General features: G+C 49.4%; 1 protein-coding gene across 1 annotated transcript in view; it reads left to right on the top strand.

The window, feature by feature from the left end:
* Positions 1 to 3,193: 3,193 nt before the first annotated feature.
* CFAP77 (cilia and flagella associated protein 77) overlaps positions 3,194 to 21,348 on the top strand; it is a 146,670-nt gene continuing 128,515 nt past the window's right edge. The window contains exon 1 of the mRNA XM_065927106.1: positions 3,194 to 3,388. Within this exon, the coding sequence (XP_065783178.1) occupies positions 3,194 to 3,388 (195 nt within the window). The remainder of the gene's footprint in view (positions 3,389 to 21,348) is intronic.

The raw sequence follows: 21,348 nt of genomic DNA, 5'->3' as shown, positions 1-21,348 counted from the left end.
CAGGGGGCGCTCGTGGTAAAGAGCCTGCCCACCAATGCAGGAGATGTGAGAGATGCTAGAGACAAGGGTTCGATCCCTGGGTGGGGAAGGTCCCTTGGAGGAAGGCATGAATTGCCTTGGACCGAGGAGCCTGGCGGGATACGGCCCATAGGGTCTCAGAGTCGGACACAACTGAAGCGACTTAGCACGCACGCACAGGGCAGGGGAGAAAGGGGGACAGAGCTCTTCCACCGACCTGCTGGTTCATGCCTCTATTGCTATGTATTCAACAGTTTTTTTTACTGAGGTCCATCTACAGTCCTGGAGTGTCGAGAGGGTGAAGATTACCTGAGGAAGACAGAGAACAAACAGATCAACCAAAATAATTTCAGATTACCCTCCAAGGAAACTAGAACAGGGTAATGTGATGGAGAACGACTGGGGTCAGTGAGTGCTAGCTCAGAAGACTTTGACAAGTAACAGTTGAGTTTGAAATGAAAAAGATGAACAAAAATCGAGATGGTAGAGTGTTCAGGCTGGGAACAAATCTGGAGGCCCTGAACTTGGTTGCTGGAGGAACTGAAAGAAGGCCAGGGCAGCAGGAGCACCGTGAAAGATGGGAGAGAGTGGTGGGAGGTGACTTCAGGGGTTGGCAGGGGTGAACTGGTGCAGGGTCTGATGCACGTTGAACTTCCATGAACGTTAGAGCTAGAAGAAGGCTCAAGTATCTATTCTGATTCTTTCATATCCACTGTGTCCTGAAGAAACATAGTTTATGATTAAAAGTAAAGTTTTAAGCAGGTCATCAAGTCAAAGACAGACTGCATGCCTCGCAAACTTTTTAGCCTTACTGCATAGTGAACAATCACACTAGTGACGAGGCTTCTCATTGAATCCTATAACAACCCCCTGTTGTAGGAATCTTTATTAGGTGATATCAGCCTTACCTTGGGGCTGAGAAAGCTAGAGCTTCCTGTAACTTGTCCCAGAGGACTTATGTTGCCCCCCAGCTAGGATTAAAACCTGTGATCTTTCCACTACTCCAGGAGCCTGTCCCTTGCTGTCCCATTTGACCTTCTCTGTGTGAGCTGCCAAGCAGCTTTGATTATAAAATGAACAAAGGGGACTTCCTTCGTGGTCCAGTCACTAAAACACTGCACTTCCAACGCAGGGGGCTCTGGTTCCATCCTTGGTCAGGGAACTAGATCCCACATGCCGCAACTGAGAGTTCCCATGCCAGTCGCTGAAGATTCCATGTCTGTAACTAAAGGTTCCAGTGCCACGACTAAGACCTGGCACAGCCAAATAAATATTTTTTTAAGTGCATAATGTACATATATGTGGAAACCTGAAAGCAAAGTAGACGAGAGAGAGCGTAAGCCTGCATCATACACACGTCACCACTCAAAGGCCGCTCCAGGCCTTGGGTGAGCAGGTGGAATTCTGGCTTGCTCTGGAAATGTAGTGCAGATGGTGTCCCCTGTTGGCGTGGAAGGCCATGAGTGCAGGCTTGTTGTCTGTGCAACTAACTCTGCGGTGAACCCCTCACCCAGTTCAGTTCAGTTCAGCTGCTGTTGTGTCCGACTCTGTGACCCCGTGGACTGCAGCACGCCAGGACTCCCTGCCCATCACCAACTCCCAGAGTCCACCCAAACCCAAGTCCATCGAGTTGGTGATGCCATCCAGCCATCTCATCCTCTGTCATCCGCTTCTCCTCCTGCCCCCAATCCCTCCCAGCATCAGGGTCTTTTGAAACGAGTCAACTCTTCGCATCAGGTGGCCAAAGGATTGGAGTTTCAGCTTCAACATCAGTCCTTCCAATGAACACCCAGGACTGATCTCCTTTAGGATGGACTGGTTGGATCTCCTTGCAGTCCAAGGGACTCTCAAGAGTCTTCTCCAACACCACAGTTCAAAAGCATCAGTTCTTCGGTGCTCAGCTTTCTTTAATAGTCCAACTCTCACATCCATACATGACCATTGGATAGTCTTTACTAGATGGACCTTTGTTGGCAAAGTAATGTCTCTGCTTTTTAATATGCTGTCTAGGTTGGTCATAACTTTCCTTCCAAGGAGTAAGCGTCTTTTAACTTCATGGCTGCAATCACCATCTGCAGTGATTTTGGAGCCCAGAAAAATACAGTCAGCTATTGTTTCCACTGTTTCCCCATCTATTTGCCATGAAGTGATGGGACCAGATGCCATGATCTTAGTTTTCTGAATGTTGAGCTTTAAGCCAACTTTTTCACTCTCCTCTTTCACTTTCATCAAGAGACTTATTAGTTCCTCTTCACTTTCTGCCATAAGGGTGGTGTCATCTGCATATCTGAGGTTATTGATATTTCTCCTGGCAATCTTGATTCCAGCTGTGCTTTCTCCAGCCCAGCGTTTCTCATGATGTGCTCTTCATGTAAGTTAAATAAGCTTCTCTGTATTCTGTTGCACAAAGTTGGGTACCATTGATTTCATTCAACTCTAGACTTTCCTCACCACCCATTTCACAGAAGAAAACACTGAGGACTCAAGAAGATGACATCAGTCTTAGACTGCAAATTTCTGTTTCATCCTGAAACGCATAGCAGTCTGCCCTGGGGGGGGCGGGGGGCGATGTGTGTGTGTGTGTCTGTGTGTGTGTGTCTGTGTGTGTGTGTATGTAGGGAACGGGGCGAGGGGCGCTGGGAAAAATGGGAAGGGGTGGAGAGCGGAGGGGAGTGTTTTCAAGTGTAAATGGTCCTCTAGAAATCTGTCGCTTTTAACATAGCCCAATGGCGATTCCTGAGTTTTCCTCGAGTAAAAAACTCCGAAACAGGTCCAATTAGGTGGCCGCCAGTAAGTTTCCCGTAAGTCAATCGACCTGCTTGGTTCCAGCGCCGTTGGCGTCCCGTCTCCACGGAGACGGGCGGTTCCATTTTTCCTTAAAGGGTGGTCATGATTTTCTCCCCTTTTCAAATCCACAGCAAAGCGCCCAGAGGACGCTCTCATAAACCTACAGAGGGGTTTATGTGGCTTTTAGCTCTCCTCGCAAGGAGGCGGGGGAGCGCGAGGTGGGCACGCGTCCCTCCGGATGGAGCCCGGCGTCCGAGCCCACCCTTGCGTCCAGGTGGTGCGTCCCGGGACTCGGGGCTCACCAGCTCCGAGCTCCTCGCCTGCCCGCCCCCAAGCTGGGAAGCGCGCTGAATCCAGCCGACGGGCCGACTCCCGGCGACCCCCCAGGATGCCAGAGGCCGGGAACTCCTGCCAGGACCTCACGCGATGGAAGAAGAAGAAGCCGCCGGTCCGCCGCACGGTCAGCCAGATCTGCCCACCCCCGCGGCGGCCCCTGACCGTGGCCGACATCCGGCCGGGCATGGAGAACGAGAGGCTGGGGGTCGTGCGGGATTCCATGTTTCAGAACCCGCTCATCGTCAAGGTGAGCCCCGCCCTACACCCACCGGCCCCTTTGCGCTCGTCCCCTCAGTGGGCGTCCGCGCGGCCGCGGGTTTCCACCTGTTCTGCCCGGGTCCCACCGCCCCCGCCCGAGCGCGGCGTCGGAAGCTCCAGCTCTGGTCCAGACAGACCTGGACCCCCCACTTCCCCCGGCCCCGGGGCGGTCACTGGCAGGCCGCGAAGTCTCGCTGAGCCTTAGTTTCCTCATCCTCAAAGTGGGTCGAGAATGGAACTCTTTCAAGGGGGTGATCGGGCAGATCGCACAAGGTCATCCCTGCGGGACCCTCCAGGTTGGCGGCTGCTGTTTGCACATGTATTCGCCCGGAATGAACTCAAGGGGTGACAGAGTGGTCGTCCTTTCCACCTGCCAGCCCTCCCAGGGTGCAGGCCGCCTCCCTCAATTCCCCTGCACGCCTGGGCTGCTGTTATGTACGAGGGTTCTGTATCTATCCTGGAAGTTTTATTTCCGTGTTAATTTTTACCCAGTCATGCCCTTATGCAAAATTATGACCCGAAGCGTCGTCCCCCACACCCACCGCCAAAAAGCGCAGATCTCTCTGGCGTAGGGGGCCCACAGGCACCGGCGAGAGAGGGAGGCGCAGTTTCCAAAGAGTTCGCCTCCCCTTTGATCGCAAGACCGCTCGCGTCAATCACGTTTCCGGGCTAGTGATCTCCCAACGCCGTGGCATTCACTCGCCTTCCCGGGGTGGGGGCTCGAGGAAAGTCAAGTTGAAGTTTGGCGCTAGGAAAGCAGGTCGTGCAATTTTACTTTGCGCCACTGGAGGGCAGTGTGCCTTTAAAAATGCGCGCAGCTCCCCAGACGCCGGAGGTGGAAGGCGCAGGTGATAACCGCGGATTCAGTAGCAATTATTTATCTGAAAGCCAGGAGCTGCTCAGAGCCCAGAGGTTTTGGTTGTTGTTTGTTTGTTTGTTTTTGGTACAGGAAGCCTGGGCTATCTTAACATCATAGTAAAATGAGCTGAATTAATTGGCTCCTTTGAAAACATTGACTTTCTCGTCTTGTCTTCAAACTATTTATATGTTCCTGGGCCAGCAGCTGGGAGAAACTGGCTTGTTTCATTGGGGACTCTTCCATTTAATATGCTCCCCTTCTCTGGCCACCCAAAGTGGAGCAAAGTTCTTCACCTGTTTCTAGGTGAGAATCGCCATTCTCAGAGGACAGGTGCCTCAGACAGATGGGATCAAGATCAGACATGCTGGGATCAAGAGGAGATCAATGTCCCTGCCTCTGATCATTGCTTTTACTCAAGCAGTTACTGATGGGCCAACACCTTCCCACTTCAGTACAAAATGGACAGACAACATAATGGAGTTGTCCTCCATGGCAAATTAGTAGTCTGTGATGCCCATCCCAAGCTACTATATATATATAGAGACACATATATAATATAGGTATATGCATACATATACAGGTGCCACTGGGGTAAAGCATCCACCTGCCAATTCAGTTAGTTGTAAGAGACGTAGGTTCAATCCCTGGATTGGGAAGATCCCCTGGAGGAGGGCAGTTGACTTCAGTATTCCTGCCTGGAGTATCTCATGGACAGAGGAGACTAGCAGGTTACAGTCCAGAGGGTCACAAAGAGTCGGACACGACTGAAATGACTTAGCATGCACACACATACACATGATACACGTATGTTCTGCATATATGTGTGCACACATGTATGTACGTACAATATACATGTGTATAACATGTATAATGACCTTCCCAGGCTCACGGACAAAGAATCCACCTGCCAAGCAGGAGACAAAGGTTCCCTCCCTGGGTGGGGAAGATCCCCTGGAGAAGGAAACGGCAGCCCACTCCAGTATTCTTGCCTGGGAAATCCCATGGACAGAGGAGCCTGGCGGGCTATGCAGCCCATGGGATAGCAAAAACGTCAGACACGACTTAGCAACTAAACAACAAATAAGTGTAACACACATCTGTAGGTAAAAGTTCCCCACCTGCCTCTGGGTGGCGCTAGCTGCACAGCTTCCAGACATGCAGTCCTAATTCCTGAAGCTGAACTCTGGGTTGGAAAATGTACGGGAGTCCCTGGCCTAGGGACGGGGCTTCTGTCTTCAGGGCCTGAGGCCCAGCGCCAGCAGGGTCAGGGCTCGAGCGGCAGGGGCTGTGCCGGTGACTGTGTCCGGCGTGTCTCACGGGGGCAGCTGGACTTCTTTCTTTCCTCCCTCCAGTTTTTAAGGGGCCCGAAGGTACTTTCAGTAGCAGTTAACATTATGTCCACATTTCAATACTGACCTCTGCTGCCAGATTTTCTACCAAAACCTGACCTAAGTCAAAGCTGCAGAAACACTGGGCGCGAGGCGTCACCCTGCCGGTAGCGTCTCCAGGCCTCCGCTTCCCCGGGGCACGCTGAGGCTGTGTGCCGGGCCTTTGTGCACGGGTCTGGCGGGACTGGCTCCCAGCGCAGCTGTCCTCTTCCACTTCAAACTCCAAACAGCTTCCTCTATTTTAAAGACAATTTAAATTCTGGAAAAACTGGGGGAGGGAGGGTTTCAGCTATCAAGGAAAGGAGGAGATGGAAAGTGTCCAAAATGGTGATGGAGCCTTAAAAAAAAAAAAATCTTTTCAAAAATAATACATTGCTGAACTTTCTGCCGAGGCATGGCTTGTGGATTTCTTCACTGTGGCATGTCAGTTTCACGAGCCCAGATTTTCAGACCTTCGTTTCTGTGCGCTTTCTCATTGTGTGCAGCAGAGGCGGGAGTGCCCTCTGCCCCGGGTGTCTGCGGGAGGATGATTGGAACTGAGATATATTTGGGTTTTGTCTCGCTCTGAACCTGAAGGCTGTGTCTATGTTGGGAGAATGTAGCACCATAGCTATAGTCATTTACTCCCCTGAAATTGGGGGGGTTGCTGCTCAGATTGTTTTCTCCAGTGAATAGGATCAGGGCTTTTTTTCATTTAAAATGCAGACACACTGCCTTGAACAAACACAACAGTGCTGTTTCACACCCTTGGAATTTACCGGGACGTACACACATCAGTTATTCAAGAACGTGTCTGCAAGATGCCACCGTAACCAAGTGAAAAGTGAAAACCTCAGACATCCAAGCAGATATTTTATCAGCAAATGCTCAGCAACTGTTTGCCTCATTTAAAACCAAGCCAACCGGCTATTGAGTGGGGTTGGTTTGAATCAACCCCGTGTTTTCATGTGGCCCCAGGAAGATGTAAATATTTTCCACTAGAAAGGGCCCCTATTCTATTGTATAAAGTGACGTGAGCCAGTTTTCCTTCAAATGTGATTCTCTGGGAAGAATAAAATTAAATAGAGAAGAAACCAGCTTCTCCCTGCGTGATTCTCATTCCGCCAGAACTCTGTGACTCAACATAGGATCCTGCTCCAATAGCCTTCAAGGCTCCTTCACAGAACCTGTCAGGGTTCACCCTTCCTGCCAGCCGAACTCAGCTGATATCCTGTCAATACAATTATGGGGAGAGACTGTTTGGTTTGCTTCGCTGACAGCCTTGAATCTTCTGTCGCCCTGGAGAGGCAGGCGAGGTACAGGAGTGGAATTTATTGAATTGAGCATCCTTAGAGAGTGCAAATGATCACGGCACCCGATTTTTTCATAATTTATCACCGACTTTGTTTTTCTGTGGGGGTTTATGTCACAAATAAGAAGTGCATGCGTTTGTAAGATAGAGTTGCAGAATCACATCATTTGGGGGCTGGAAGGAGGCTTACAGCCATCTAGTCCAATTCTTTTTTTTTTTTTTTGAGGATCTTAAGGCTCAGAGGAGGCAAGAGACTTGCCCAAGGCACTACCCTGACCTGCTCACCAAAGTGGGGTGAGACTTAGATCACCCGGCCTCCAGTCCCGTGCTCTTTTTGGCCACGATACACAATTAGCTGAGTGACCACCCGGATTGATTATGTATCTGTGCCGCAGGTAGTCAAAAGATGTTCACCAATGAGTCTGATTCCATTATTGTTTCATGCAACATGCCTTTTAGAGAGAACTCTACTAATTTCTTGGGATTTGTTCAGCGTCAAGAAATATTTACTGAATGTTTATGAAGTACTCAGCACCATGCTAAGCTCTCTTGAGGGCATAGAGGCAAATTCAGAACTCAGCTTTTGCCTGCAAAGAGTAATTATTCAGCTAGAGATGGAATATAATTATTGTTGTTGCTATTTAGTCTCTAAGTCATGTCCGACTCTTTTGCGACCCCATGCATTTCATATGTAGCTTGCCAGGCACCTCTGTCCACATATATATGTGTATTTCACATGTATGGCATATATATGTGTGTGTTGTATATATGTGTATGTGTATATATGTGTATACACCCTTCTTGCCGGTCGAACTCAGCTGATATCCTGTCAATACTATTATGGGGAGAGACTGATTTGCTTCACTGGCAGCCTTAAATCTTCTGTCGCTCTGGAGAGGCAGGCGAGGTCTGTTTGGTTTGCTTGTTATATGTGTATATGTGTATATATGTAACACATATATATTTGTGTGTGCGTGTTACTATTGTGTGCGTGCACACACACATACACAGGTAATAATAAGACAGGCAATGTCATAGGTCACCCCTTGTAAGTTTCAAGTTTCTGCACTACCTGGAAGGGTCCAGATTTGGGAGCAGGAAACCCTGAGCAGGACATGAGAGGCTTTATAAAGGAAAAGTCCTGAAACTGAACCTTGAAGGGTGAAAAGGTAGATTCTGGTCCTGGGAGTGGGGGGGTGGAGATTAGGAGAAGCCAAGCCTACTAGGGCTGTTTGATTCCACCCTCCTCAGATCCTAAGTGTTCACAGATTTCCACCCCAACCCCAACTGAGTTCTGGTTCCTCAGCCTCGGCACCCCTGCTGGGATTGTAGTCATCGTCATCACGAGGATGCACTTACTTATAGCCAGTGTGTTCAAACTGGATGCTCGACAAAATTAGGCGATCACACTAAGAACGTAACATCGCTAATAAATATCGATGCTGGTGAACATCAGCATGTAGGAAGAGACAGAGGCAAAGAAGGTGGGCAGACCCACAGTTGGGGGAACATCCCAGTGTGGGTCACTGTCTTTTTTATGTTTGGGTAAAGCGTGACAACGTTACATCCTGCCTCTGCGTTGAAGACAATGTGCCTCTGATTTTCCAGATGCTTTTACATTCAATTTACAGAGTAACTGGGGAAAATACAGCATGAGGAAGGGGGCTGACATCCCACTGCCATCCTAATGACAGTCTCAGCCAGCTGGTGGGAAGCTTTTATTTTTCCAGGGAAAGCTGTGGGCTTGTTCATCCCTGGAACTCTTTCTCTCTCGGTCCTTTTTTTGTGTTCTTTTCCGCCTTTTTTTTTTTTTTCTTTTCTCTTCTTTTAAATCGAAACTTCTGACTTCCTGGCACCCAGGCACATCCTTTGGTGAGCAGGGTGAGCGAGCAGGTCAACTGGACAACTATAGCAGTTACCAGTCCTATGGCTGTTTCAGAAAGCAGACTTGCCCCCTCTCAGGCTTTTTACCATCATGGCAGGGGGTGCAGGTGGGGGGAGGCAGCTCTGCCTGAGAAAGGGCCTGCCTTCCTCTTTGTCCCTCTAAAGAAGGCAGCCTTTGGCTCTCAACCTCAGGAATTTGGGTTCCCCGGTATGAACTCAGCCCCTTTCTAAACTCTCAGATCGCTGGCAGTAAGGCTGTTCCTCTAGGAAGAATCCTGAGTCCTGTAGGGACAAGTCAGCAGTCGTTTCCAGCACCTTTCAGAACCTTCCAGGCTCAAGTGCTGCTCACTCGTAGAATTTAGCCCCTTTTTCCTGTATTTGAAAGACAGAGTTTTCTCGACTTAGGACTGGCCCTGTGGAAATTTCAAGCCGCTATTTCCTATTGCAGTGGTTCTCAAGTCGGTCATCTGTTTCTAGAAGCATAAGCTCTCACAAAGTGTCTCACTCAAACCACTTGTTAAGAAAATACACCTTAAAACACCCCCGAAAATGCACCTTTGACTGTTGAAAAAGTACAATGGGAAGGCAACTCAATTAAACGTGTTCTGTAAACCCTAACTTGTTGGGGATGATTTGAGTTGGTTCGTTTTGTGTTTGTGCTGGCCCTGCAGTGAATGGGTCACAGACTGAGGGAGCTGGAAGCCAGCTCAGACCTCGCTAGCCTTTGGGAGATTCCGTCCCTGGAGGCCACTGTGCAGAGCCATCGTCCGGCCCTGGGGACCCGGCTCTGTGAAACTGTAGACCCCTCTTCTGGGCCAGGCTGGGTGGGCAAAAACAAGCCGAGGCGCAGTCACAATCGCACTGCATTTTGGCGACTTTTAGCAGATATTGTGAGTGTTGTGTGCTTCTTGCCTGACTTGTATTAAATATTTGTAAAGAAAAAAAAAGGTGCGAGCATTTGTTGACTGTTGGTAACAATTCAACTTTAGATGAAATTGCCGCTTGACTCCTTTCAAGCGCCAGAATTTGTGTGAACAAGGACTGTGAAAACAATTCCAGGCTACAGCTTGTGTTTTCATGTGATCGCAAGAGATACAGCTGTAAGTTGGCTGCTCAGCCAGGTATAAAGCTGCAACCACCGCACTGGAGAGGAAGGCGGTGTGGGTGGCGGGCTAGAGCTAGGCAGATCCCAGGGCGGGTTCTGTCTCAGCCGCTTTCTCGCTGTGCCGTGTGTGAGGTTACTGACCTTTGAGCCTCAGTTACCTCTCTGTAAAATGGGCTGTTATAGTTAGCATCAGCTGTGGGGCAGCCATGAGGATTCAGTGAGATGACTCATTAGAAAAGATCCTGATGCTGGGAAAGACTGAGGGCAGGAGGAGAAGGGGGTGATAGAGGATGAGATGGTAGGATGGCATGGTCGACTCAGTGGACATGAGTTTGGGCAAACTCCGGGAGATAGTGAAGGATAGGGACGCCTGGCGTGCTGCAGTTCATGGGGTTGCAAAGAGCTGGACATAATTTAGTGACTGAACAACAACAAATGAGATGACACGGCTGTGCCAGGCTCAGGAGGGCACTGAATAAGGGGGCACTTTGGTTATTTTCCATCATCCTGCTTCCAACACTTAAGTTCCTCAAAACAACCTTATTCTCATTAATCGACCTTCAGTAAATGTCTTCAGTCTGAACATATGAATGTATCGTGAAACAGATCCACTCAGGGGCTTACTCTTTTCCCCCTTTGTGCTCTTTTTGGAAAATACCATTGCCCATCCCATCGGGTGTTTCCTAAAACCGCGTATCCTGGAACAGATGGGTGTGCCCTGGCTAAGGGTGAAGACAATCCTACTTCTAGCTCTCTTCAGGGTTCTTGGGCAAATGGCTTAATGTCTGAGCCTGTTTCCTCATTTATAGAGTATGAGTACCAATACTTACCTTGTTTACTTCTCAAGGATGTAAGGAAGGCAGATTTGAAAGAGACACTATCTTATGGAAGAGATTATGGCACTCTAGAAGCAGGCCAGTGGTTCTCAACCTCGGGGGGCAGTCTGGCTCCCCAAAGAACATCCAGCCATGTCAGAAGATGGTTTTGGTTATCAGAACTGGAAAGAGGGCTGCTAGTGCCTAGGAGCCAGGGGTGCCGTCCAACAATGCACAGATGCCACCCCCACCACCCCAAGAAGTAAATCGTCTCCCCAAGTACCAATAGTGCTGAGGCAGGGTTTCTCTAAAACCCCGAGCCAGAAAACATCAACACGTGGAGAATTCATTATTAGTTCATCTGTGGTCCAGGGTCTCTTGAAAATTTAATACAAAGAAGATAGAAATGAGATGCTTTAGTTTAATTGCTTCTGTCCCCCAATGCCATTCATTTTTATGGCCATTTAATTTCTTTTAATTTTTAAAAACTTTTATTTATTGGCCATGTTGCACGTCTTGCAAGATCTTAGTTCCCGGGCCATGAGAACCACTGGACCTTTTATGGCCATTTAAAATCCCTTGCTTTCTTTTTTTTTTTTTAATTAAAGATTTTTTTTGGAAAATTTGGACCATTTTTAAAGTCTGTACTGAGTTTATTACAATATGGTTTCTGTTTTATGCTTTGGTTTCTTGGCCATGAGGCATGTGGGATCTTAGCTCTCTGACCAAGGATTGAACCCACATGCACTGCACTGGAAGGCGAAATTCCAACCATGGGACCACCAGGGAAGTCTCTCTCAAATCCCCCTCTTTGGCTCCATCTCCTTCCCCTTAGTTACACGTTCTGTTTGTTTGTTGATTTCCGTCAGGGCTTGTCTATCTCCAGCCTCACCCACGTTGGAGTGAAAAAAAAAAAAGGATCTCCAGCCACCCACAGAGTGTGGCCCGGTAATTCATCAGCTAAACTGATTAGCGTGGGGCTGGTTTGTCGAGCGATCACTGACCACCGTGCACAAGCTTTGTTTCCCTGGCTCATCACCTGCCAAGGGCCCGTGTCGGTGGTGTTTTTCTCAGCATGCACTCATTTAAGATTTAAAATGGAATGGACTTGGTTCATCGGAAAGCAAACTCCTGGTGGACCGGAGCTGCAGCCCAGCCCGTACGCGCTTGTTGTGGCATTAAGTACAACATTTCAGGGGAGCAGGTCAACGTGCTTTATAAAGAAAACAGCTGTATTTTTCCACCCAACAGTTTAAAGGCCCATCAGGGTTTGGTCAAGAAACTGACTGACGTGGGTCAGTGAGCAGAAAGGTCAACATGAAGGGCACACGGGGGGAGAATAGCTAACCAAGAGCATTGTAGAAAACACATAATGAGCCAAAAAAAGGGATTTTTTTGATCTTTTATATGAACCAAACAATACATATTGGCGGGGAGTGGTGGGGAGGCCAATGAACCCAGAAGCCAACAAGATGAATTTCTTTGTGTGGATCAAAACCTTTTGTACTTGTCCAGAGGAGTGAAAGTGGAGAATCAGAAGAGCTTTGATTTCGAGGTAAAACATTCGTGAGAGGACACATCACTGCCAGGTGACCGGCCCTTTGGAACCAATGGCACAATGTCCAAGCTCTCTCACCACATCAGAGAGAAAGCCCCAGCTGGCTAGCTGAAGCTCAGAGGCCACAACCTCCCACAAAGATGCGGGCACCCCAAAAGCCACAGAGAGAGGCGATCTTTCGGCCGGAGCATTGCAGTTAAGGGAATTGGAACATTTGCTGGCAACTTTTTGGGTCAGTCTTGCTGGATGCTAGTCAGTTGGGCCGCATTGCCGCCTCAAATGCTGTCTAAATGGTTCTGTTTAAGAGCTGCGTTCATCTATCCCATGGTTTCCCACAGATCTTTAAGAACAGAGACACTGACTTTAAAACATTCGTTTTGGTGTGCATTTGAAGCTGTCAGTGAACCCATTCGTCAATGAGCAAATATTTATTGCACAACTATAATGCACACGGCACTGGTGGAAACAGGAGAGGTTTAAGAATTCGTTTCTAAGGAGTTTATGGTCCAGTCAGGGAGAACTAGACTTGGCACGTTAAAAGCACTCCTAAAAGTTATTAGAGGCAGAAGGAGGGGAGCTGAGAGGTGTATCTGAGAGTGAAGGTAGAGCAGAATTGGAGCGCCCAGGGCAGCTCAGAGAGCCTGTGGCTGGGGCTGCGGGGGGGCTGGACGCCAGTGGTTGGACAGGGGCGGAGGGGGCGCCTGCGGAGGCGCTGGCCCAAGCAAGGGTCTAAGATGGACAAGAGCAGGTGCAGCCTTCACTCACTGTTTGAACTGACAGAATCAACTGCTTGTGTATCAGACACAGAGCTAGACACCAGGGATTGGTTTAGATGAACTGATCTGATGGGTAAACCAATTTGGATAGGGGCCTTGCTGTCACAGAGCTTACAATCTCATGGATAGAAACAGGCATTAAAATAAACAGCAAAGCCTGGCTGGGCTTCCCAGGTGACTCATTGGTAAAGAATCTGCCTACCATTGCAGGAGTTGCAGGTTTGATCCCTGGGTTGGGAAGATCCCCTGGAGGAGGAAACGGCAACCCACTCTAGCATTCTTGTTTGGAGAATCCCATGGACAGAGGAGCCTAGTGGGCTACAGTCCATGGGGTTGCAAAGAGTTGGACGTGACTGAGTGACTGAGCAAGCACTCGGTGACGGCTGTCTGTCTGGATGGATTTGTGCTTAGCCCCTGAGGGCAGCTGTGCCTGGATGGAGGGACGTGAGGGAAGGTCTCCTAGACTGGATGACTTGAGCTGAATCTTGACACCAAGATGAGCCAGGAGAGGTAAGATGCGGGCAGAGGTAGAGAAAGGTAGGTAGTGTGTGGCCTGCAGCTTATGCAATTCGGGGTACAGGGGCTTCCCTGGTGGTCCAGTGGTTAGGGCTCAGTGCTTTGGGCTCAGTGCCTTCACGGCAGGCATCCAGTTTCAGTCTGTGGTCTGAGAACTAAGATCCTGCAACTTGCATGGTGAGGCCAAACAAAAACAAAAACAAATTAATTAATTAAAAATTGAAAAAGAGATAGTATAAAACTAAAAATGATGTTGGAAATGAGATCCAAGGCCTTGGAAGGGGCCACGTGCAAAGAAGGTCCCTGAAGTCTGAGCTTCATTAGTTTCAGGGTGAATCAACTTTTGACTGAGAGAAAAGCTTTCTGGGAAAAAGGATGGCGTGTTCATGGGGAGGGGGAAGGGGAAAAAAAGCACTGAATTGTCAAACTTGAGCATCCGCAGCTCCTCCTCTGGCTATATGTCATCCGTCCATCCATCCATCCATCCACCCATCCATCCATTCATCCACCTGTCCGTCCATTCACCCATCCATCCATCCATTCATCTGTCCATCCATCCATCCATCCATCCATCCATCCACCCACCTATCCATCCATCATCCATCCATCCATCCATCTATCCATCCACCCATCCACCCATCCACCCATCCATACATCCATACATCCATCCACCCATCCACCCACCCATCCATCCATCCACCCATCCATCCATCCATTCATCATCCATCCATCCATCTACCCTTCCATCCATCCACCCATCCATCCACCCACCCATCCACCCATCCATGCATCATCCATCCATCCATCTACCCTTCCATCCATCCACCTATCCATCCACCCATCCATCCATCCATCCACCCATCCATCCATCCATCCATCCACCCACCCATCCATCCATCCACCCATCCGTCCACTTATTCAGTACTACATACTTCCTCTGGACCAGACACCCCAGGCCCCAGAACCACAGTCATGAGCTCTCAGTTTCCTGCACACTCTTGCTGACTCAGAAACCTTGAGCAAGTAAATCCCTGGAATGTCCCGGAGCCTCGGTTTCTGCACACCTGAGTGGCTTTCTCCCTGAGAACCATCTGGAGCCTACCTTTCATTTGCTCATTCGACTCTTTGCAAAATGTTTATCGAGGGACTGTTGGGTGCCAGGCAGCATGCTGGACCTGGAGGGACCTCTGTGGACAGGAGAGCCTGAGTTCCTGTCTGGAGGCAGCGCAAAGCCCTGGTGAAGACAGTGCATGTGTGTGTGCTAAGTTGCTTCAGTTGTGTCTGACTCTTTGCAACCCTGTGGACTGTAGCCTGCCAGGCTCCTCTGTCCATGGGATTCTCCAGTCAAGAATACTGGAGTGGGTTGCCATGCCCTCCTCCAGGGGATCTTCCCAACCCGGGGATCTTCCCAACCCAGGGATCAAACCCTCATCTCTTAGGTCTCTTGCACTGGTCAAGCTTCTGTACCACAAGCGCCACCTGGGAAGCCCCTGGTGAAGGCAGACAATAGGCCAATTCCTTCTTCCCTAGGGATAAGCACCGTGGAGGTGGCTGCAGTGTCAGGAGGCTAAAGTCCAAGCCCAAGGATGGGACATCTCAGCCCGACCTCCTGCAATGAGTGGAGTGATCAGTTACTGGGTGCTGGCGGGAGTATGTGTGTGTCTGTGTTTGGGTGGGCGGTGGGTGGAGACTTCCAGACAAAATAAGTGGTTTCATTCCTCCAAGGCAAGGAGAAACTTGGAACTCAGGAAGCTGCAGGGAAGCAAATGCTGAGAGGAGGCTGGGTGGGGAGTGAGGCCAGATCCAGTGGGGCTCCTGGTTATCTGAGAGCTGCAGGGGCCAAAGCAAGTAGGATAAACAAGACTGAGAACAGAGGGTGAGAGGTAAATGCAGACATCAACAATAGGTCTAAGTGCCAGCCTCCCCCCACACCCCGCCCCCAGTGTTCCTGGGGACCCACACCTGGCTGCAGGGTACTGTAGGTGGACTGGAGGAGTCGTCACGAGCCCTTCTCTGCTGGGACAGACGTGGTCACTGCAGCCTGGGACCCTAGCAGGCTGCACGTTTGGAGCACCGTGAGTGGGATGAGCAACACAACGCTTTAGGGTTAGTGCCTCGGATTTGTTTACTTTTTGCAAGTTAAACAAGCCCCCTAGTCTGTCATGCTCTGAATGCTCCCCACATCATTTGAGGGAGCCTGTTGGGGCGATTCTGAGGGATCCCTTAGGACTGAACGCCGGGCTTCGCATCTGCCTCCAAAACCTTTATAAACTGTCACTTAAGACTTCGCGCGCTTTGGAGGCACCCAGTGGGCATAAATCTGGAGATTTAAGTGAGCCTTTCAGAAACTCCCCTTCTAAAAGGAAAGTGTCTGTCTGGTGCTTCCGAAACCTCCATCTTTCCTTCGGCAGTAGCGCGGTCCTCTGGTGGCAGATCCTCTCAGGATCGCCTGGCAGGCTGCTCACAGGCCTGACTTCTCCCGGAGAGGCAGTGTGAGTGGAGGTGGAGGCCTGGAGTCTGGGTTTCCAGGAAGCTCCTGGTGGGTGACCCGTTTGGCCAGCTGATGCTTCCTGTGGCAGCTGATAGCAGTTGTGTTTCGTGGAGCCCACTGTGTACCAGGCGCTGTCTGCTGGCCCTTCTTAGGGATCACCTCCCCAAAATCTTGGCCGCAATTCTAAAAATGCCGGATTACCATCATTCCCATTTTACAGATGGGAAAGCTGAGTCTCAGAGCGGTTTCACAAGTTGCCCACAGTCATCCAGCACGTGGGTGGAGGTTCCAGGCTTTGAGAGGTCTGGGACTCTGCAGCCTGATGTTCCAACCACTGGACTAATCATAAGGACTTGGTGACATCCACAGCCCTCATTGTTAAACACCTGCTAGGTGCCCGACTTTTGAGTCTATGATCTCAACTCGATCTGTGAGAGAGAAAAATCTAATCCAGCTACATCTGTGCGTGCGTGCGTGCTAAGTTGCTTCAGTTGTGTCCAACTCTTTGTGGCCCTCTGGACCATGGCCCATCAGGCTCCTCTGTCCATGGGATTCTCGAGACAAGAATACTGGGATGGATTTCCATGCCCTCCTCCAGGAGATCTTCCCGACCCAGGGACTGAACTCGCTTTTCTTGCATCTCCGGCATTGGCCGGCGGGTTCTTTACCACTAGTGCCGCTTGGGAAGCCCCCATCTACACCTACAGCTGTCTGAAAGGTCAACTGCATCCACAGGTGTGTTTTCTGCTCTCAAGGAGCTTATAGTCTACTTGGGCACGTTTGTCACACCAGACACACACACACACCCTAGAAGCTGCTGCACTTCTAAGGCTGAAGCCTATAGGGCCAGTGTGACTCAGACCTACAAGACAGACAAGACAGTTAGGTGGAGGCCCCGTGGCCTGAGTGGTCCAGAAAAGCCTGTTGGAGCTTCTGGACGACCAAGCGGGACTCAGGGGACTGAGAGGAGGAAGCCGAGCATTTTAAATGTAGAAGATGACCAGACCGGGTGAGAAACGATGCCGCGAGCTTGGGTGTGTCCGGAGGGAAAGTCTGGAGGGGGTGTGATAGGAAGAAGGCAAGGAGGGACCGATCCTGGGTGGCTTAAGGTAAAGCCTGCCCTTTCAGCATGGCAACCCACTCCAGTATTCTTGCCAGGAAAATCCCACAGACAGAGTGGGCAGGTGGGCTGCAGAGTCCGTGAGGGTCGCGCAAGAGTCGGACACGACTGAGCGCGCACGGACGCACGGACGGTCTCGAGAAGAGACAAGACATGAAGAGAACAGCAGCGTGGACACTTGGTTTCCCACGGGCGCCTGGAGTTTAGGTTATTCTAAACATGTGCGTCTGCGGGCCAGGGAGCCAAGCGCTCTGGGGTGGGGGCTGGGGCTCCCCAGAATGGCCCTGGCTTCCACGGGCAGGCCTCCCCTCCCTCTCCCACCCACCGCCGTCCCCTCCCCGCCCCCCTAATCAGAGAGAGCAAATTGTCATCAGATTAGCGCCAGCAAAGAAAAGCACAGCGCTGCTCACCCCGCGGTTCGTTAGCATTTAGATAGACTGGGACAGGGTCCCACACAGTGCGCATCAAAGCCCGGCTCCGGCGGCAGGGCGGATTAATTCCTTTAACCAACAGGCCCGAGCTGGCCCTCACTCATTACCCTGCCCCGTCCGAGTGACTGTTCGATTCGATTGAAGATTAGCCATTTAGGCCCTTCCCTTGTCTTCTGCCGAAACCCAGGGCTATTGAATTGCACGTTCTCGTGTCGGCCCGTCAATACTCAGCGGCCTGAGGTTCTAATTCTGCTTCATTTAAACTTCATCAACTTTTCCAATCAAGTGGAAGGATCCGAAATAGGCTCTGTGAGCAGAAAGGCCCCAGCTTCCCTTTGTCAGATAATTTATTCTGTTCTCCCGTCCCCTCCCCACCTCATTCTTTCTCTCTCCAGCCTTGCTTCCACCCTCCCAGGGTCCTCCCCCGCTTCTTTATCCCAATGCTGAAAATGAGATTACAGTATTTAAATGACTATGATAATCAATCTAGGGACCCGGAGCTGAGATTGAGGTTAATTTTTCTTAGCAGAACAAAGAAGCGTGATGCCTTTGGGGACGTGAAGGTGCAATCTGGGTTTCTTGCTCATGTGTTTTTCTTTTTCCCCCTGCAATTGCAGTTTTAGGAGTCTTTTCTTGTTACTAACTAGGCGCTGAGTGTGATTTTGAATGGGCGGCAGCCCCGAAGAGAGCAGAAATGTAATTTCGAGCTGATAAACAGCTAATGGCCTTCAATCAACAATTTTAATAGGAAAAAAAGGCACTTATACGATATGAGTACAGATCTAATGAAAGGGTGATCATTTACCTTATTTATTTTTAAACACGCCAGGAATACTTTCCCACTGTGTTAGAACTAGTAATTACAGCCATGCAGTTCACCCATGAACCTGTGGATGAGGAGTCTTGTCACTCCGTCCATCTTCTCCCTGGCAGTTTGTGCCGCTATAAAAGTTAGGATTTTGTCATGTTTTGGCTAATTGGAAACAGGGTCATTATACCATTGAACACCGACATGAAAGTGACTTGTTCAATTGTTACCTGAAGCATTCACAGCTGGCCAGTCATTCTGCCGCTACCCGCCTCCCCCCACCCCTCCCCAGCCCAGCTTCTAAAACCAAGAGCATCAAAATATGCATATTTCTTTGTCTCCCTTTGCTGTCTTGTCAGAGCTGTTTTACATGCTGCCACCCAATGTTATCTTTTATTTGTGTCAGGAGAAAGGATTTGACAAGTTCAGTATACAATGTTCATTTGGCAAGGCAAATTTTTCATACCAATTTTGAGGAGGAAATGAAACTATCTTTCAACAGAATGAGCACCATCATTTTTGGACAGACTTATTATGAGAGAGGAATCGCAGAACTTTATTTCCTTGCATGATCCTGAAAAGTCTAATCCATTTTTTAAAAAGTAGGATTGGGTTTCCACCTACAACCCTAGCTGGGGGGAAGTAAGAAAACCCCCATAATGTCTTCAAACAGGAACGTCTCTTTTTCTATTTCCCTCCCTGCTCCCCACAAGTTATTAATAGGCTGGAATAAATTGTTCCTCTTCTCTATTATAATGAGTTTGTTTCAGACTCTTTAAACTGTGGGTGAATCTCTGACAGTTATCTACATTTGCAAAGCAAAATATTTAATAACCACCATTGTCTGAAGGAGGAACAAAAAACATAAGCAACCCCATTTGTGAAGAGTGAACACCCCCAGACCCCCAGATCCAGCCTCCATCACTGTTTGCCTAAAGAAGAAGCCTCTCTCACCCTCTGTGCTACCAAATTCATTTGGGGCAGTGGTTTATGGTGACATTTTTCTTTCTTAAAGCAAATATTGACTCACCACGGGGAAATTAAAACTCCATTAGGCATCGCTACATTGTACAGCAGCCTGCATTGCAGCAGTCAAGCTGCTATTAATTGGTTTCTTCCGCGGGAATAATTCAGGCAGGGCAGAGGGAAAGGGGAGAGAGAAGATGGATCTAAGCCATAATTTCTTAAAATGACATCATCTAAATCAGCCCAGGTGATCATTACGTGGTCATTAATCTAAATATAAAGAAGACACCACCTAATAAGACAATGAATTTATCCATAGAAAAAGCCTGCAGTGGAGTTAGTGCCAGGCTGTGGAGAGTAGGTGTTAAGACACACGTGGGCCAGCCTCAGCCAGGTTTGGGCAGCTCAAGACTGACTTTCTTGCAGCATGAGAAGCTCTGGCTCTCGCGTGTGGGTGTAAGATGCCTTCCAGCCTGTTCACTGCTTTCTTCCCAACGTGAAAGCTCTGCTTTTCTGTACCCTTTCCCCTTTCCTGTGGAGCCCAGCCCGAATCCCACCTGCTCCATCACGACCTCGCTGGTCATTACTGGGTCCCTCTGCTTTGGATGACCAGGGCTGGTAGGGCAAAAAATGACCGCAATTGAGGTGGCTTAAAAGCAGAAATTCACTACCTCGCAGTCTGGAGGTTGGAAATCCAGGATCAAGGAGGTGTCAGCTCAGCCTTGTATCAAAAATCAGGGGCTGGTTCTTTCTGAGGGCCACTTGGGAAGGATCTGTTACAGGATTCTCTCTCTCAAAGTAGGCCATCTCCATGTCTATACAGCATTCTCCCTGCATGTGTGTCTATGTCTAAATCCACACCCCCTTTTTGGCCATGCCCATCGACTTTTGGGGTCTTAGTTCCCTGACCAGGGGTTGTACCCGGGTTCATAGCAGTGAAAGCGTGGAGTCTCAACTGCTGGGCCACCAGGGAATTCTCCTAATTTCCCTTTTCTATCAGGACATCAATCATTTTGGATTAGGGGCCCAGCCTAGGTTCATCATGATCTCATCTTAATTAATTGCCTTTGCAATGACCCTATGGTCAAATCAGGTCACATTCTGAGATCCTGGGGGTTAGGACTTCAACATGTGATACCTTTGGGCCTGAGTCCTAGTCCCTGGTCCAGGAGCTGTGGTAAGGAGAATACGAGCATCAGCAGAGCAGCGTTCTTTGTGTTGGACTTGACAGGCTGGTGTCTTGGTGGATGTGGAAGCACTTAGAGCTCTGTGGTCTCTTCTCCAGTGTGGTGTGGACGCCAGTCACAGGACAATCGCGTATGATCTTGTGCCATCTATGGTATTTTTATCTCATTATTGGTATTTAATCCTTAAGCACAACTAATGTGGACCACTAACCATCTGCATGGTTTTTCCAGTGGTCATGTATGGATGTGAGAGTTGCACTATAAAGAAAGCTGAGCACTGAGGAATTGATGCTTTTGAACTGTGGTGTTGGAGAAGACTCTCGTGAGTCCCTTGGACTGCAAGGAGATCCAACCGGTCCATCCTGAAGGAGATCAGTCCTGGGTGTTCATTGGAAGGACTGATGCTGAAGCTGAAACTCCAATACTTTGGCCACCTGATGCAAACAACTTACTCATTGGAAAAGACCTTGATGCTGAGAAATATTGAAGGCGGGAGGAGAAGGGAAAGACAGAAGATGAGATGGTTGGGGGGGCATCACCAACTCAATTGACATGAGTTTGAGCAGACTCTGGGGGATAGTGAAGGATAGGGAAGGCTGGCATGCTGCAGTCCATGGGGTCCCAAAGTTGGATAAAACTTAGTGAGTGAACAACATCAAATGGGGAGCCAATGAAGGCTGCTGAGCAGTGAAGCAGTGATGGGGACTGGAGGTAGAAGGATGAGTCAGATTGGCATTAGAAAGGCCCTTCTGGC

The sequence above is a fragment of the Muntiacus reevesi genome, chromosome 3, assembly GCF_963930625.1.
Source record: "Muntiacus reevesi chromosome 3, mMunRee1.1, whole genome shotgun sequence".
NCBI lineage: Eukaryota > Metazoa > Chordata > Mammalia > Artiodactyla > Cervidae > Muntiacus > Muntiacus reevesi.
This window is presented reverse-complemented; position numbering and strand designations above follow the sequence as displayed.